This window comes from Podarcis liolepis (assembly GCF_965112155.1).
Source record: "Podarcis liolepis genome assembly, chromosome: 2".
NCBI lineage: Eukaryota > Metazoa > Chordata > Lepidosauria > Squamata > Lacertidae > Podarcis > Podarcis liolepis.
In genome coordinates this window covers 74,243,762-74,261,735 of record NC_139555.1, presented here as the reverse complement: position 1 = coordinate 74,261,735, position 17,974 = coordinate 74,243,762, and the positions used below count along the sequence as shown (strand labels likewise).

At 42.4% G+C, this 17,974-nt stretch overlaps 1 protein-coding gene across 1 annotated transcript in view; it reads left to right on the top strand.

The window, feature by feature from the left end:
* The window catches only part of DNAH1 (dynein axonemal heavy chain 1), a gene marked incomplete at its 5' end in the record, with an annotated part of 128,528 nt that overhangs the window by 18,358 nt on the left and 92,196 nt on the right, over window positions 1-17,974 (top strand). Inside the window, 9 exons of the mRNA XM_083488823.1 lie at window positions 3,991-4,198; window positions 5,130-5,202; window positions 6,709-6,883; window positions 7,421-7,577; window positions 8,997-9,129; window positions 10,925-11,086; window positions 12,080-12,332; window positions 14,391-14,548; window positions 15,876-16,087. Coding sequence (XP_083344949.1) covers window positions 3,991-4,198; window positions 5,130-5,202; window positions 6,709-6,883; window positions 7,421-7,577; window positions 8,997-9,129; window positions 10,925-11,086; window positions 12,080-12,332; window positions 14,391-14,548; window positions 15,876-16,087 — 1,531 coding nt within the window. The remainder of the gene's footprint in view (window positions 1-3,990; window positions 4,199-5,129; window positions 5,203-6,708; window positions 6,884-7,420; window positions 7,578-8,996; window positions 9,130-10,924; window positions 11,087-12,079; window positions 12,333-14,390; window positions 14,549-15,875; window positions 16,088-17,974) is intronic.

The window sequence follows — 17,974 nt, the reverse complement described above, 5'->3', positions numbered from 1 at the left end:
TTTAACTGGAGATGTCAGGGACTGAACTTGTGAGCTTCCATCTGCAACTGAGCTTCAGTCCCTTCCCAGTTGTGTATCACCTAATACCTGGTGTTTTAGGAGCCTTTCATTCCTCAATTAATTTATTTGCAGGGTGCAGCAGCACCTTAGGGTGGCCCAGTGCAGCATTTAAGAATGGATGGTAATTCTTTTACCTCCCTGGTCCAGATTCAAATTCTTCTTAGTCTGCATTAGAAGTCAAGAACACATCAGAACCTGAGAGTTGTTGTTATTTTGCTTTTCTTTCTTTGTATAGGCAAGTAACCAACACAGTCCTTTGGACCAAAATATCTTTTAGCTTACATTGTTGTTCCGATGCAATACATAAAGATGAGACTGAGAAGACTGAATATGTTGGTCCCCAAATTGACCTTAAGATAATCAGGTTCTGTAACACACATATTCTGCCTGGAGTGGATATGCAGAAATTCATAAGTGTGATTGCCCTATTTCTTTCACATATGATTAGATCAGTACTGAAATAGCAAATTGTGGTGATATTGGCAGTGTTGTCATTAGGCTACAGAGCTGACTTCCCACAGAGACAAAAAGCAGTAATTCACACCTCATGCAGGGCTGTAGCTTCAGGACGCCTGTACATCATGTCTGACACCATGGTATCTATCTATCTATCTATCTATCTATCTATCTATCTATCTATATCTATCTTACCTACACACACACACTATAGATTTTGATGTTGAATACTGCAGCAATGTGTGCATTAGACGGAACTGATTACTGTATAACAGTAGCTGCCATACTGTGTACCTCTAAGTGTAACTGGATCAACTGATCACTCCTGATGCAGAGATGCAGCTGGGTCACCCACCCTCAGGTGGTGGCCCATGGTTGTTTCCTACTGGAGGCACATGCAGAATAGCAACTCAGGTGGAAATGCTTAGCTGTGGTGTGCAAAATGTCTCAGGTTCAGTCCCTGCAAGTGGGGCTAGGAAAGACTCCTCTGAAACCATGGAGCGCCCCTTCCAGTCAATGTAGACAATATTCAGCTAGATGATCATCATCATCATCATCATCATTTTCTTATTTATACCCTGCCCATCTGGCTGGGTTTCCTCAGCCACTCTGGGTGACTTACAACATATATAAATAAAACATAGTAAAATATCAAACATTAAAAAATTCCTGATACAGGACTGCCTTCAGATATCTTCTAAACATTATGTAGTTCAATGGCCAACTGCCTGGCTTAGTAAAGCAGCTTCCTGTGTGTAGTTAATATTTTAATATGCTAAAACTACATATTTTCATATCTAAGGCAAAGTATTTCTCCCACTTTAATACAGAAAATAAGTGGAGCCTCAGTGGTTAGAAGTTTGGGAAACATTGGTTTAAAAATTGAAAAATAAGGGCCTGAGTATTAGTTGTTGTTTTTAAGCATAATTGTTATAAATTAATTCATAATTGTTGTAAATTTGTCATGGGAAAACCCACCCCCTCCCTAAGTAATAGTTCCTTTGCGTAAATGACATCTTCCCAGATTTCAAGCCCAAATATCTCTGCTGGGAAAATATTATCTCCTTACCCGTCTTAGTTCATTGTTGTTAAAGCAGGGTGGCGTGGAGTCCTGCAACTGAAGCATCACTAGAGAAGAGAGGCACAGTTGCTCCTTCTATGTCCAGGCCAATTATTATTATTTATTTCTGTATTTATCTAGTTTCAGTAGTGGCTGTTCTGGTGCTGTACCCCTGCAACAGGGCAGTGCTTCTACATCCTTTTAACAAGCAATATGCCAAAGACCAGGAAGTGCTCATTTTTCTTCTCCTAACCATGACATGACATTTCAAGAGTGTTCTGTTTGTTGTTGTTTTTCAAACTGTGAAGGCCTTGTGCCAGCTCTCTTTCTGTTAAATGGAGGAGAACTATTATGGCTACAACTTAGAAAAGAAAGCCACTTTTTAAGAAGGCCCTTTAGAGGAAAAAGTATATTGTGGCAGTTACTTCATGAAAGTGCTAACTTGCTGAGCCAGCACAAAACAGAGTAGGCTGACCCCCTCTAAGGTATGTAGATTTTGCTCGTGTCTTGGTTTTTATTGCCATTTCACCTTCATAATTAAGAGACAGCATCTGCTCAGTCACTGATCACCAAACCTTATTCGCTGGTGCCATCCCACTATGTTGCGGCCATCCATGTGTGGTAGTCGCAGCCAATCAGGAAAGATCTTGCTGTGAGAGGTTAGGTTGGGCACATAAAGAATAGCTTTGGGGGCCAGATTTTGCACAACAAAAGACTGCAGTAGCCTCTTGCCAGAATGCTGAGGGCAGCCCTTAATTAACACCCTCATTTACATAAGTATCTTTATATAGCTTGGATACCCAGGCTCATTATAATTGCTTGTGCTTGCATTTAACCTGACAGCTGAATAGAAATTGTGAGAGGAGATCACCCAGGAAAAAAGGAACAACCAGACAATTAAACAAAAAGACTCCTGCAGCCATTTTCTGAATTTATTTTAATTAGTGCAGAAGCTGAAACCAAACACTTCACATTTATTCTATTTTGAAGTTTTGTTTTTTAAAGAATCCTAGTGTTCTTTATGGTTTATGCGATGGTAAGATAACCAGGGTTTTGTTTTGTTTTTTGTAAAGGTCTATTTGTTTTGTCTTTCATTAGATCTGGGTATAACTTGATTCCATTATGTTGTGGGATCCATTTTATTATGGAAAGTATTTCTTTCTCATTTAACATTGTAACAATGCAATTACTGACTTATGGTCAAAGCTTAAATAGCCTAGATCCAGCATACAGCACAATCCTAACTCTAAGATGTTGGTGGGTGGATACAACGAGACAAATACAAATATAGTTTATTTACAGTCCACCAACCACAAATTAAGAAAATTACAGAATATAAAATATTTCAGATCATTAAAAGAGAATGGAGGAGAACAGCTGCTGGTAGGACTGGAGATTTTTTTTTCAGTGGAGCTTCAGCTGTGCCCTAGTGGGAGGAAAGGTCTCCCATTAGCAGTAGTAAGCAGAAAGGCCAAAAGTGAAATACATCAGGTGCCTGGTGCCAATGGCTTTGGATCTCTTAGATCCAAGGCCTCGTGGATTCCCCAAGGGTCCCCCACGCTTGAGCCACCTCAACTATGCCAGTCTGGAGATGATATAGCAATACCATCAACAGAATCGCCCCTACTGCCCAAGCCAGCATGAGCCAGCAGCAGGGCTTGGGATGTGCCAGTAAAACCACCGCTTCACTCTTCCTAACCAAAGTAGGATTGCTCTATGAAACAGGCTTAAGCTAATTGATTTCAACAGGCTTAAGTATGTCTCCAAATTGGATGCATGTCGGCCATGCATTTTGACAGATTGATATGATTGTTAGGAGAAATCTGGTTGACCACTGTTGGAGTCAAATGGATTAGATGATTCAGAATGGACAGCTCTTTAATAGATGAATGGGGTATACAGGTCATACCAAGGATAAAGCTTTGAAGTGTGAGATGATTTTCAGTTGGGTTAGCATTTATAAAGTGAGCTTGAGCCACGGTGAATCTCCAAAGTTTTAGTCCTGGTTGGGGGAACCTTTTTCAGGCAGATTACATCCATATTCTGCATTATTACAGTTTAAGTTTACAGTGCCTGTGGTTCCCTTCCCAAAATCTTTTTTCAGGTCTGGAGAGGAGAATCTCTATATCATCACATCTCTGATTAACTAGCCCCCATCCACCTGAGATCTGATGTGGACAGTTCTGAGTTGAGTTCATGGCTTCCATGTTTCAACAGACCCTGGTCCCCTTCATTATGCAATTAAAGCACTAAACATGATTTGTAGCATGTACATGAGCCTTTTTATTACTTCATCTGATTAGTAAGTTGCCCTGAAAATTGGAAGTTCTGGGATACAGAGCTATTATTAATAATTTGTTTCCTCTTTATGATGTGAAGAACAGCCTCACAATTCTTTCCTACCCCTCCTCTAGGAGATCAAAGAGCAGGATGGATAAAGTCAAGAAGGAACTGACAGAGTCATTGGGAAGGAGTCCCTATCCCCCTTACCCCAGTAGCCAGGGTTCAGAGAGCCTTCCGGGAACCAGCAAAACCTCGTCGGGCAGTAAGAAGTACCCACCGATAAAAGAAAGAGGATTTTACTCAGATGTCCTTACACCAGGAGCTTTAGATCTCTTGGGGGTAAGTGAATAGAACCTCTATCTGTCATTGGTCTGTAGACAGTTGAAATATAAATGACACAAACTGGTGTTAGAGTGAGAGATAGATAAATGTATTTTAAGAAAATATATTCTGAAGTTCCATTTCTGTTTTCTGCCCCATCTCTGCTCTTTTTTCCCTCTAAAGCTGTTTTTCATGTCATAGGAAGGTAGGGATGTTATTTTTATTTATTTCTCTTAATACATTTTAGAGCTTTGAGGAGTTGGGTGATTTTCATGAAAATAGAAAGTCCTTTTCTATAGTATCTCAGGTGTTTTTAGGAAGTGAAATGGCTTTCCCTTAATGGTACCCCTCATGCTTCAGTTTATTGGCTTTTTCAAAAGGTAAAGAGTTTCAATTTATTTATTTCTTTCTCTTCTAGAACAGGAAAAGAGGGTTGAGACTTGTAGAAAAATGAGTGGAGATCAGGCCTGTCCAACCGGTTGATCGCTCACCCCTCCCCAAAAAAGCTCAGCAACTTTGGTCCTCCCCCCTAAAAGAGCTCAACAACTCTGGTCGATCCAATGGGTAGATCACTGCCAGTTTATTTATAGTGGTACTAAGATGAGGGAAGGAATTCCACTTGATGATTACTGGAGGCTTCTCCAGATTTATTATACTTCTTAACCCTTAACTACTAACACATTTTCTCTTCAGCTGTAGAGGCTGGGAATGTGTTTGTCTTTTAATTAATGCTGAGAATCTCAGGGAATTGCACAGGCCACTGGATGTACTGTGAGATGTCATATCTCATTCTTTGCAGTCTGATTGCTATTATGAAAACTAGCTCATCAGATCATAGCTTGCTTTTTCTTTTCTCTCTCTCTGTATATGACCAATTCTTGTTTGCTCATCGAATTCTATACATGTTTCTGTACTGTCTCTTTGTAATCCTTATTATATTAAATTTCAGGATGTGAGTGCAGGTCCGAATGTATACAGGGACTTACTGAAACAGTCAGAGCATGAGGATCACACGCCAAAAGGTAAGCACACAGAAAAGGCTGTTATCATCACTTTCCTCCCTAGGAAATTGGAAGAAAGTTGATCTCCTGTAACTGGGGGGAAATGTGAACTTTGAAGAGTATGATTGATCATTGACGGCGCCAAAAGGAACAGAATGGTCAAGCAAAGTCAGGGCAGAATAAATATCTGTGGATTTACAGACAAGTGGACTAGCAGCCGTGCCCCAGTCAAGTGGGTGGGAGCCATGCTGAAGGGATCAGAAAATTGAGAAGACCCAATAGCTGGGCTTGTTCAAGGAGCTTGAAAATGAAAGGGAGGGGAGAACATCTTTTGTTTGGGGGATATGGGAGATAGTACAGGTACATTTACCCTGTGAGGTAGGCTGAGAGAAAGTGATTGACCCAAGGTCACCCTGTGAGCTTAGGAACATAGGAAGCTGTTTCATACTGAGTCAGACCAGGAGTCCATCTAATTGAGAATTGCTCATACTGCCTAACAGCAGCTCTCTAAGGCTCCAGGTGCTAGTCTTCCCAGCCATACCTAGAGATGTCAGGGATTGAACCTGGGACCTCTGCATGCTCTCCTGCTGAGATACGTACTTCATGAATGAGTGAAGATTTGAGCATAGTGTGACACAGGAGGAACCAACATTTCTCAGAGCATGTTTAGCATTATGCATATATGCATAACAAACATTTTCACTTCTCCAAGATGGGTTGGATGATAACTGTTTCCTCTTCACTTGTCCCTGGGTTTCATAACTGCTGATTTCACCATGAAACTGGCAAGAGTTACAAAATAAATTAGACTAAATACAAAGCACAGATAAATAACATTAAACGGAAGATAAGTAAAATAGATAAACCCATTCCCGTTACTTCAATGGAAGTGGAAAATATGAAAGATCTCATCACACATGGATTTACACCAGAGGTCGGCAACCTAAGGCCAAATGGGTTCTGGATCCGGCCTGCAGATGGTCCAGAAATCGCCGCATGGTTCTGATTCATATCATTCAAAAATTGTGTCTGCGCATGTCCACAGCACCAGAAATCGCTTCTGCGCAGGTGTGATTTCTGGCATCTGGGCATGCAGAAAAGCGATTTCCAGCACCGCAGACATGCGCAGACACGATTTCTGGCGTCATGCTGCGCTGGCCCGGCCCACGGACGATCTCCATGGGAGTGATCCAGCCCATGCCCGGTAAGCCTTGCCAACCTCTGAGTTACACTATTGTTCTTTAATCTGGGTGGAAGAGAGGGAAATTTCCCAGAGCTGGGCCCCCAAGCATTGGAAATCACCACAAATTCTGTCCTTTGCAGGGTGGGAGCAGTTTTTGCAATGTGCATGCAGCTTTCTCTGGGCAGATTCCACCAATCTGCTGTTTTCAGTGGCTTAGGCAGTGCCTTCGCTGCTATAGTGGTCACTTCAGCCAGACTCCCAGATAAGTCTGGGATTGGGACTCTTACAGTAACCACATATTTTAAAAAAAATGTTTTTGTTTTCTTAATCTTGTTTCTTACCAGTCACAACATTTGAAACTCCTGAGAATATTGAGTCTATTTTGAATGCCCAGCAAATTGGACCAACTACAGAAATAATCAAAGAGACGGACTTTCCATTGCAATCATATAAGCCAAAAGTTCAAGTTCCCTTTGAGGTGATTCCAGGACAGTGCCCTCGGAAGATAGCGATCGAGAGGTAATTAGTGCCAGGAAATGGTTACAAAGGACTTGCGTACAACACAGGCAAGGACCGTTGCATTTGGATGTGCAGCTCTGGATTTCTATACAGAGAGTTACGCGAGCCTACACTAAAACTATTGAAATGGGTGGGCTTAGGCTCCTCTAGCCCTGCAGAGGTTCAGGTTGTAAAATGGCAATCCTTCAGAGAGGTAGATACGTTTCTCTGATTTCAGTGGGCTTTGGAGTGCCAAATTCATACGACTGGGCTACACACGTTAGCTTTTCTCACAGAACCTCAGCCTGAGGCTCCATGGACAAAAATCTACAAGCTGATTTGGAATGGTCTTCAGAATAATAGAGGAGTTTTTGAATCAGGTACCCATCTCTGACAACATTGGAGTATTGGACTGCCCCAAAGCATATAGTTTTGGCCTGTCTCTTTATTACCCTGTATTACTCAATTTACTTTATTAGTCAGTCCCTGAAACAGATTAACAACAATTGAATTGCGTTTCCTGTAAATATGAACTGTTTAATCTTATTATTTAACCAGGTTGAGACGATTATATCTCAGCCTGGATATCACTCAGCTCTTAGAAATGGCAGGGATAGATTCCAATGAATTGATGCCAAGACACCAGGACCCTGACAATATGCCAACTATTGAGCAGAAGAACGACCCTCTTTTCCCCCTCTATCTCCCATTACAGGTAAGATAAGGGATTCAGTGTTGCATGTGATCTACTTCAGGGATTCCCAAGCCTTTTACAAAGTTGACCCAGCAATTGCATTTGATGATGACTTTCCATTAAATAATCTGTGTGTCTCTATGGATATCTAATTACCATTTGGAAATTGCTGCTGTGCATTATGTCTTAACATTGGATTAAAAATAACCAGGGCACTGGGGTGGGGTGGGAGGTGGGGAGTGGATGTGGCAACATTAATGGTACTTAAAAGAAGCTGAATAGTGTTACAAAAGCCTGGTGCCTGCCCCGATCTTTGCCAAGCAGTAACAAGAGAGCGCACAGGATTGCAGGCATACATACAGGGTCAGTGTCCCTTTGGAGAATAGAAGGCATGGCAGAGACAGTTGTGCTTTAAGAAATAGGGTTTATTCGCCTATTTGCACCTTCAGTCTACATGGAGGGAGTCCAGATAATAACAATAATTTACAGCATGGCTCAAAGCATTGCAGGTAACTTTTAGTCTCTCCCACAAATATGGATCTCAGCTGTTTCCCCCCTTCTTCCCAGAAGCCCCTTGCCCTCCCCCAAAGCAGTTACCGTGGCAACCTTCCAAATCTCCAGTCTCTGGTCACACCTGGGGCAGGACCCTCAATGGCTCTTTACCAGAGGTCAGCAAGGTTTTCCTTGCCTGAGCCGGTTCACTCCAGCAGAGATCCCTCCATGGGACAGATCAGGAGTGTCCGCGATTTCCGGTGTCGGCGGAAGTGAGTCCTCGCACTGCGCCAGTTTAGTGCAGTGCGTGGGGACTTGCCAAGTGGGCGGCTCAGTTCAGGGGTGACTCATGGGCCGGTTAAACGACCCCCGTGAGCCACTTGTGGCCCAAGGGCCTTAGGTTGCCTACCCCTGCTCTTTACTGTAATGCTAACAGGTCTGCCCTTCCCTCAACCAGCCAGCCAGGCTGGTTTGCATAAGGCAGTCCAGGAATTCCCTCTCTGGCACAGCTCTGCAGTTAGTTTTTAAAATCCATTTCCCAATCAAAATCCTAGTATTTATATGTTCCTAGTGTTTAGGGGGATCCCCTCTATTTCTATAACAATATGTTTTGAAAATATGAGATTGATGTTTGGGTTTTGATCCAACAAGATGTACAAGAAGCAGAAACCTCCTACAAGATATTAGGCAGGATCCAAAGAGCAACCAGAGGCATTTATAAACACACATATATCAGTGCTGCTCACCCCATAGCCTTCATGCTCCCTTCCCCAAGTCATTATAGAAGCTTGGCAGACCTTACACTCTTGCAGCAGGACAAGCTGCTGTGAGAACAAGCAGAGCCGTGGTGCATGTGCAGAAGTACTTGGATATGCAAAGAGCTGTCAGGATTCCAAGTCAGCTATTGACTTTGGTGAAGGATTAATTTCTCACTTCCTGCTTGCTTAGATTTTTGATAATGAAGAGTATGATTGCCGGACTCCAGAAGAGTGGCTTTTGTTGGGTGTGGAACCTGAATCTGAAGACCGGAAACCTATCCCAGGAAAAGCACTCCTGCCTACAGATGATGAGCTTGGGCATGGTAAAGCATAGATGTGATGCAACTGAGTTATTTCATTTATTACAAAGATTGCAAAATAATAGTTGAATACATGAGAACCATGCTTTTCTCCCTCCAAGTATTTTTGTTTTGAAGTATAGCAGATCAAAACATACAATGTTTTCTTGCATTTTGCATATATTCTAAGGCCCCACCCGTCCCCAAGTGGCTCTACCAATGAAACTTAGAAATTAATGTTTTTAATTACCATATTTTTCCGTGTATAACATGCCCCTGTGTATAACACAACCCCTATTTTTGGGGACTCCAAGTAAAGAAATCCCCCTATGCACTATCCATGTATAAGGCAACCCCCATTTTTAAACTTGAAAAAATAGGGAAAATATATAGTCTTATACATGGAAAAATACGGTACTTTGTTTCAGTTAACAGTTAAGTGTATTTTATTTCTGCTGAAATTCGTGGGAGTCAGGCTGTTGACACTAGCATAATGTTTCATGTGAGTGGAACTAAACTAGTACTTTAGTGTCTGAACATGTGGTATTTATATGCTATTTAATGCCTCTATATCTGGGTGTACAATGTGATATTCTTGTGAGTTAATTTTTCAAAATATGTGGAGCAATTGCAATTCTTCTATAATCTAACACAAATGACAGGTGCTTTTAGCCTAAAAATTAAGTCCTGTAAGTTGACCACTTCAGTTAGAACATGTGCCTAACAACATTTCTGCATTATGTGAGTGCCTGGAGGCAGTTGGAGGATGGATAGCGGCTAACGGATTGGGGTTGAATCCTGACAAGACAGAAGTACTGTTTTGGGGGGACAGGGGACAGGCAGGTGTGGGGGACTCCCTGGTCCTGAATAGGGTAACTGTGCCCCTGAAGGACCAGGTGCGCAGCCTGGGAGTCATTTTGGACTCACAGCTGTCCATGGAGGCACAGGTTAATTCTGTGTCCAGGGCAGCTGTCTACCAGCACCATTTGGTATGCAGGCTGAGACCCTACCTGCCTGCAGACTGTCTCGCCAGAGTGGTGCATGCTCTAGTTATCCCCCGCTTGGACTACTACAATGTGCTCTACGTGGGGCTACCTTTGAAGGTGATCCGGAAACTACAACTAATCCAGAATGCGGCAGCCAGATTGGTGACTGGGAATGGCCGCCGAGACCACATAACACCTGTCTTGAAAGACCTACATTGGCTCCCAGCACATTTCCAAGCACAATTTAAAGTGTTGGTATTGACCTTTAAAGCCCTAAACGGCCTCAGCCCAGTATACCTGAAGAAGCGTCTCCACCCCCATCGTTCTGCCCGGACACTGAGATCCAGCGCCAAGTGCCTTCTGGTGGTTCCCTCACTGCGAGAAGCCAAGTTACAGGGAAGCAGTCAGGGGGCCTTCTCGGTAGTGGCGCCTGCCCTGTGGAATGCCCTCCCATCAGATGTCAAATAAATTAACAACTATCTGACATTTAGAAGACATCTGAAAGCAGCCCTGTTTAGGGAAGTTTTTAATGACTGATGTTTTAATGTATTTTAAACCTTCTGTTGGAAGCCGCACAGAGTGGCTGGGGAAACACAGCCAGAAGGGTGGGATATAAATAATAAGCTATTATTATAATAAATTATTATTATTTAAGATACTAATACGTGTTGGGGTGCCATTAAAAATTAAAAGGAGATACAAAATATGGAGCCCAGAACACAAAGCAGGATCATGAGGCTTGTAAGACTGTGAAGAGGACTCTCTGTAGTTCTGCCTATTTTAACCAAGACAATTGTGAAAATGTGATTCCCTGTCTGTCATTCATATCTCAGAGGATCCCAAAAGTCGCAAACTGATCTATAAGTGGATAGATGTTGGTGTTCTGGATTATGATGAAGAGACAAAATTTTACTTGGTTCATAAGACAAACAGCCTGGGCCTAGTCCGGGATGCACAAGGGAAACGTGTACTTAATGGAGGAATGACTGAAGAAGGTGGGCATTGATTTATTTTTTATTGGATTACAGGGAAGAAGTTAAAATCAAGAGCCTCTCTATACCCAGTTAGCTCCCTTTGATTCACGAATGTCTTGGTTTGTGATGCATCTTTCTGCCTGTTTAATAATCAACCATGGAATATTTTCTTTTTCCTGACAATCCTTTGAGGATTCATAGAGGTGGATCATAGACTTCTAGAGTTGGAAGGGACCCTGAGGATCATCTAGTCCAACCTGCTGTAATGCAGCAATATGCAGGTTCCCATATGGGGACTGAACCTGCAACCTTGGCATTATGTGGACAAATTCAGGATTATTTGTAAAAGGACCTCCATTCTCATCACTCCATCACTCGGAACCTGATCATGTGCATGTTTCCTTGGAAATAAGTCCCACAGAATTTGGTATGGCCTAGTTTTGGAGGGTCACAATTAGATGAGACAACAGGGGACCCATAATCATATCTCCCACTTTTAAAAAGCCAGTGGTCACCATTGGGGGTGAAGAATAACTGAGCAATCAGATTGGTACTGAGAAGAGGAGACATAGCACGTTCCCTTATGCTGCGTTCATGATCTAAATTTCAGCTCCCAGCCCCACCACAGCCACTCTTTATGATGATCACATGTTTTCCTCCACATGATTAACTGCAGTTGGTGGGGGAGAGGGCAGTTTAGACTAGGAAAACAGTGTGAAGGAAATGATTCCCCCTCCCCACCCTCCCATCTGCCTTTAACTTTTGAAAATACAGTGAAAAATACTGTCACACATATCCCTCCTGTCTCATCTAGTTGGATACAGTGACATTTCTGATGAGTATTCTTCTGAGTCTCCATTTGGATTCTATTACTCATCATTCTCTTTTCTGCCACGAAACTCTCAGCTTGACACTAGCTTGGTCATAGACTCATTAGATAATTTTGGCACCTGGTTTCTGCAATCTATTTTTATGGCCCCAGTGTGTTCACATTCTTTTCTAATTTCTCCCCAGGGAGAGCTCCACTAATGCCCTGTCAGTATTGGGTGCCCCGTGTCCGTTTGCTTTTTCTCGCTGAGGACCCTCGGGTTCTTGCGGAGCGAGTGATTTCTGCCAATGACATGAGGAAGAAAACACAAGCACTATTGTTGTATAACCTGTATGTTGACTGCATGCCTCTGGATGGAATGCAAACCATTGAAGAAAAGAGTTTGCAGCGGATGAAGCAGATGGCAATGGAAACTTCACGTCTGAGGAAAGGGAGTATGTAAGTATTGCAACAGTCCTTCATACTGAAAACATGTTTGTGGTTTTAACACCTTGTTTATGACAAGGGAGGCCTAGCCACCTGGGTGGCAGGGTAACTCCATCATTGTCATTCCCTCACACCCTTTTCTTCTCATCACATTTCCTGATCTTTCTTTCCTACTTCCTCTGTTTCTGCATGTTTCTGCACACCCTGGGAATTGTGCTTTTTCAGAGGCAGACATAAAAAACTAAGGAGGAAACCAGTAAACACAAGCAGGGCAGACACCTGCAATTAATTTGATGCAATTCAGATGCAATTACACCAGGCTGTGCTGTGTTGTGGTCCCATTCAGTAAAACCACCATAGATGTATGGTGCAGACTTTCAGTGTCTGAAGACTTTAAGGAGCACTGATCTAACTTGTGGAATTTGATATACTAAGTTGCAGCTCTTCCAGAAACTAGCTGGTGAAATGTAGAGGTCTTTTTAGTGTGGTTATTAGAGCCACTTCGTGTGATTCACTGAGAGCTTCTTCCTGATCGGGTGCTGCTCTTCCCTTTCTTAACAACTGCTTGTGTATCTTCAAAGATTAGATAATGGTAAGTGAAGGGGAGTGTGGGAGATATTTCAACTGGAAATCAGGTGAGCATGGCACAGGGTCTTGAGTGGGTACAAGGTAGATCATAGAACCATAGAGTTGGAAGGGACCCTGAAGGCCATCTGGTCCAATTCCCTGTAATGCAGGAATTTCAACATCTAGACGCCCATCCAATTTGAAACCTTACCGGACCCTGCTTAGCATTGCAAATATGCTAGCAGTTTTATTGTTGCACCACTAGGAGGAGATCACTGCAAGGATGGCTGATTTCCAATTGTTTCATGATAGCAATGACAATCTATTTCCTCCTGCCTTAAGTTAGGATGCTGAATTGAAAAAAAGCTAACCAGGAATGGACTTCTGTGAGAAAGGCCTAGGAACTAAGTTCCTTTCTGGTATGGAAAACAAATTCCTAGGCCCAGGATGTGCTCAGAGGTGCCCATTTATTTAATACTGTCTGCATTTCTTTTGCGTGTGACTTTGGTTGGTAGAGGTTCTAGTAAAAAACAAAATAATTCTGACAAGGTTGCCGTCAAGTCTGTAGCACTGCTACAGACTCCATGGCTTGGAAGATTTGAGACGCTTTGAGCTAGATCAGTCATCAGCCAGTGGTATCATAGATATATGAGTTCATCTCACTGAACTGTGAAAGCTTTTTCCTCAGTCAGATACAGATGTGTGAAATGCAATAAAATTAGTTTTTGAAGAAGACTAAAGACTATCTGTGAATAGCCCCAAGACCAGAAAATATATCCTGGTTCCAGAAGTTACAGACAATAATATGAAATTGTGATAATAGTAATAATAATAACTAGAGAGCTGGCCCTGTACAAACTAATATCTCCACTGGGCATATGATAATTTACCATTGGGGAAAATAATGTAGACTAAAAGCTGAGGAGATAACTCTTGGGGGTTATAAGGCTATTGAAACTTGCTATTCAGCTTTGCCCCAGCAATACAGCCTTGAGGCACTGCATTAGACTGTTCTTCCTTATCATCTGACTACCTTATCCACGGGACTCATGGCCTTGTGTCTGCCAGTCTTCCCTTCCGGGACAGGGCCTTTGCTGGCTTCTGCTGGCATTGCTTCTCATTGTTTTTTGTTTTGCCTTCTCCATGCAAATGGAACAGTTATCGCCAGACTGCCAATTACAATGGGTCAGGAGGGGAGCGAGAAAGAAAGAAAAGAGTGGAAATATTGCTTCTAAATCTCTCCCTTTAGTCAGATGTAATACAGTCCTAGGTGTCACACAACTTGCCCCACTGCCCCTTGATCCTTCAGAATCACCTGCTGTCCCATTCCAGGTCTACTATGAAGCTCCCTTAATGTGCTGCAAGCACTTTTAATGAAGAAGCAAAGCACATGCAAACACAGGAGGCATGAAGATGGGACTATAGAGATATATGAGTGATGCAGACGCAACATTGTGAGAGGTCGTTGTTCATTCTGTTAATTAGTTTTTTAATTATGCTTAGCATTTTAGAGCGGTTGCAGCTCCTGGGGAAAGAAGTGTCCCTAGACTTTGAGCGAACCATGAACAAGATTAACTTTGACAGAATTGTCACTTCCAAGCCTCAGACGTTCTATTATGTCACTCTGCCTGAGAAAGAGGAAGAGAAGGTGCCACAGAAGGGTAGGTGACACAGTAGAAAAGACAGCAGCAGAGTGTAAAATCATCCCAGGGGGAAATTACTCGGTTTCTTGCAATTAACTTTAGACTATGATTGATATGTTGCAAAGGGAGATGTACCAATCCCATATTATATTATTATATTTTATAGTCGTAATTATTTTACTTATAAGCTGCTTAAATAAGTTTTGTTATTGGGTAATATATAGATATTGAAAATAAATCAGTGCCAGCGTGTTCCTTTCTGACAAAGTCTGACAATACAAACTATTTATATATATTTGCATCCCAAGTTTTCTGGGTAAAAGAAGTTGAATGATAGTGACGAGAGCAAGTGTCAGCCATTCAGATAATAACAAGCTGCTGCCATGGATCCTTTGAGGGACAGAGCTAGACTAGCCAAGGTTTGAGGCAATGCCATGCAAGATGGCTGCCACTCCTTTGCCTCAAACCCTTCTGGAGCAAGGAACAGTGATCAATAAGCAAGAGTATGTGTATTCTGCAATTCTGTGAAAATATATAGCATTCTGAGAATCTCATTGCTTTGAGAAAGTGAGTTTTTGGCTGTTAGAACTACAAAGTTATAGTTGAAAGCTTGTGAGCAAGTGGGGGGGAGGAGGAGGGAGAATTAAGATTTCCATGGGTCAGGAGGATTGGCTTCAATGCTTGACCATAACTGCTTGTCCATTTCCAGGCAAAATGAGTGGGAATGTACAAATTTGTTTAATTTTCATAATTTATACAGATCTAGGTTTTTTTTCTGGACAGAGAGATGTGGTCATCTTGCTTGCCCCTGGAATTTACAGTAGGGATGGCCTGTGATTCTGGCACTGCCCTTGGGCCTTGTGTGCCTGGAGGCTTCATGCTCAAGGAACAACTCTGGAGTCTTCTTTTTTTTTTTTAAATCACTGCTTGAAGAGAAGTGGTGAGGCAGGAAAGGTACAGGGGGAAGGTGTGGTGAGGTGGAGGAGCAACGATGGGGTGGTCCTTGCTTTAAAGGAAGGGGGTGCCGGACAGCCACTGTGCCAGCCTGGAGCTGGTGCAGCAATGGGGCACCAACAGTGGGACTGACTCAGGATCCAACTAATCCTGGGCTGGATCAGTCCCTTACTGCCTCAAGAATACACATTTTGGAAGCTTTGGAAGGAGAAGCTTTGCTTAGTTCACACATATGCACACATACACACTCTGATGCAAGGGTGGAGGTGGAGGTTGCTCTGTAAGTAAATAAAATGCATTTTTCAGCATTTATGGTTATTACATATGCTTAACAAGAACAGCTACATGACTACTGTTCCTACAGAAATAACATCTCTTCTTGTGTCCCCAGGTCGCATTGATGTTCCTGAGTACCCATTTAATGAGCAAAAAGAAACTTTTAGCTTCATCTCCCTCCTGACACGGCCAGAAGTCATCATGGCTTTGTGCCAGGTCCGGGATGAGTGCAATAAAACTGCAGCTATGTCACTGTTCCATTCAACCCTGACTAAGTACGGCCGACTAGAGGAGTTCGAGCAGATCCAGAAACAGACCTTTTCACAGGTATAGCAGCAGGGAAATACTCTTTGCAGAGATGTGGCTATGCAAAGTGTAAGTGGCTATAGTGTGTGTGTGTGTGTGTGTGTGTGTGTGTGTGAGAGAGAGAGAGAGAGAGAGAGAGAGAGAGAGTGCTATTGTAATGTAATGGCTAGATTGTCAAACTAGGCCTGAGGAAACCTGGGTTCATAGTTCCTCTTAGCCAAGAATCTTGCTGGATGATATTGGGACTAGTCATTCTCTCTCAGCCTAATCTAACTCACAGGGTGGTTGTAAGGGCAAAATTGGCAGAGAAAAAACACGTACATGAGCTCCATGGAAGATGCTGGGATAAAAGTGTAATCACACATATTAAAAGTGATAATAATTCTATTAGTGTTAGGCCTTATGTGGTCAAAATGGCACCATCCACACACGACAGCATATCAGCAATTTGTCGAGGTGAAAAAAAAAATTAGGGGAGAAACCATAAGTGGGGTAACATCCTTTAAGAGTCCACTGATAGCCAAGGATGCTCAGTGGCCATGGAGTATGTCAGCCTGTTGAAGTGTGGGGAGGATAGAGCAGAAAACCAGGGTGGTTTGGTAGGAAAATGAGGTATTCTTGAATAGAGCATGTAATGCTGAACAAATGTTGTAACATTTTGTTGCAGTTCCCTCTTGTAAATAAACAGTCGTGGGGCAAACAGCCATCATTCTTCACTTAGATCTCATGGTTGAGTATATTGCTTAACCGCAGACTTCTTAAATGCAGTCTGCTTTGGAGTGAGAAGGATTAGAAACTCCTTGAGAATAAGCCAGGCATTTTAAAAGGCAACACAGTTTCCCAGACACTGCTTTCTGTTCTCATTCCTGGGTTCCGTAGGTGTTACTATCCCTAAAGTAGTGACTTTGACCAGGATCCAACCCAATTGCTTGCACAATACAGTTTCCAAAAACCCCAACTTCCTTTAATCTGTAACTCACCTCAGAAAGCAATTTGGGAGTTAGGCAGGAAGCAATGGGCATGGTGATTTCCCCTGGGAATAAGAACGGAAGGACTTAGGGGGAAGGATGCCAGGGAAGCAGCTTTTGACTAAGCATTCAGAGTACAAGCAGACAGTAGAGCAGACTTCTTTAGGTGGTAGGTGGGGTCTCTTTCACTGGAGGTGTTTGAGAAGAGCCTAGATATCTCGACATCCATCTGTCATCCTGTACCTTGTGTCTGTGGGTTTGTCCAGATAACCTTCAAAGTCCTTTCTTACACAGTGGTTCTATCTTCATATGATCTTTAAAACTGCTCTGCATGAAGAAATGGACAAGATTCTATTTTTCTTTGTCTCACCATAAAATACAGTGTGCTCTATTTTTCTCCATTCCACCTTGAAATACATCATCAGCTTTGCATGGGGCTTCTTAAAAAAAAAAGGACAATAATTGGAAGAATTGCACTGGTCATGTTTTGGTAAAACCAAGGTCTTATGCTGGTGCGTTTTTAAGCTTAAATGTTATATTCCCATGAAAAAAAATAACTTGTTAATCTGAAATCAGTTTATGAGGCATGATGTGTTTCATAGTACTGTAGATTGATATCAGAATGGTTGTTACCATTCTCATAATGTTACTGAAGTAGGCCAGGGATAACTGACTTGGTGCCCTCCAAATGTTGTTGAACTACAACTCTTATAACCCTAGCCATTTGGCCACACTGGCTGGCACTGGTGGGAGCTGTAGTCCAGCAACATCCCAAAGGCACCACACTGGGCTACCCCTGAAATCTTCCTGCTTACCAAATGCTATTCTATGTAATTAGTGGAAAGTACCCACTGTTGTTTGAGAGTTCTAAGAAAACAAAAAAAAATCAGTTCTGTTTTAAAATCAGTCGTTAAAATCAGTGCAATTTTGAAAGTTGCAG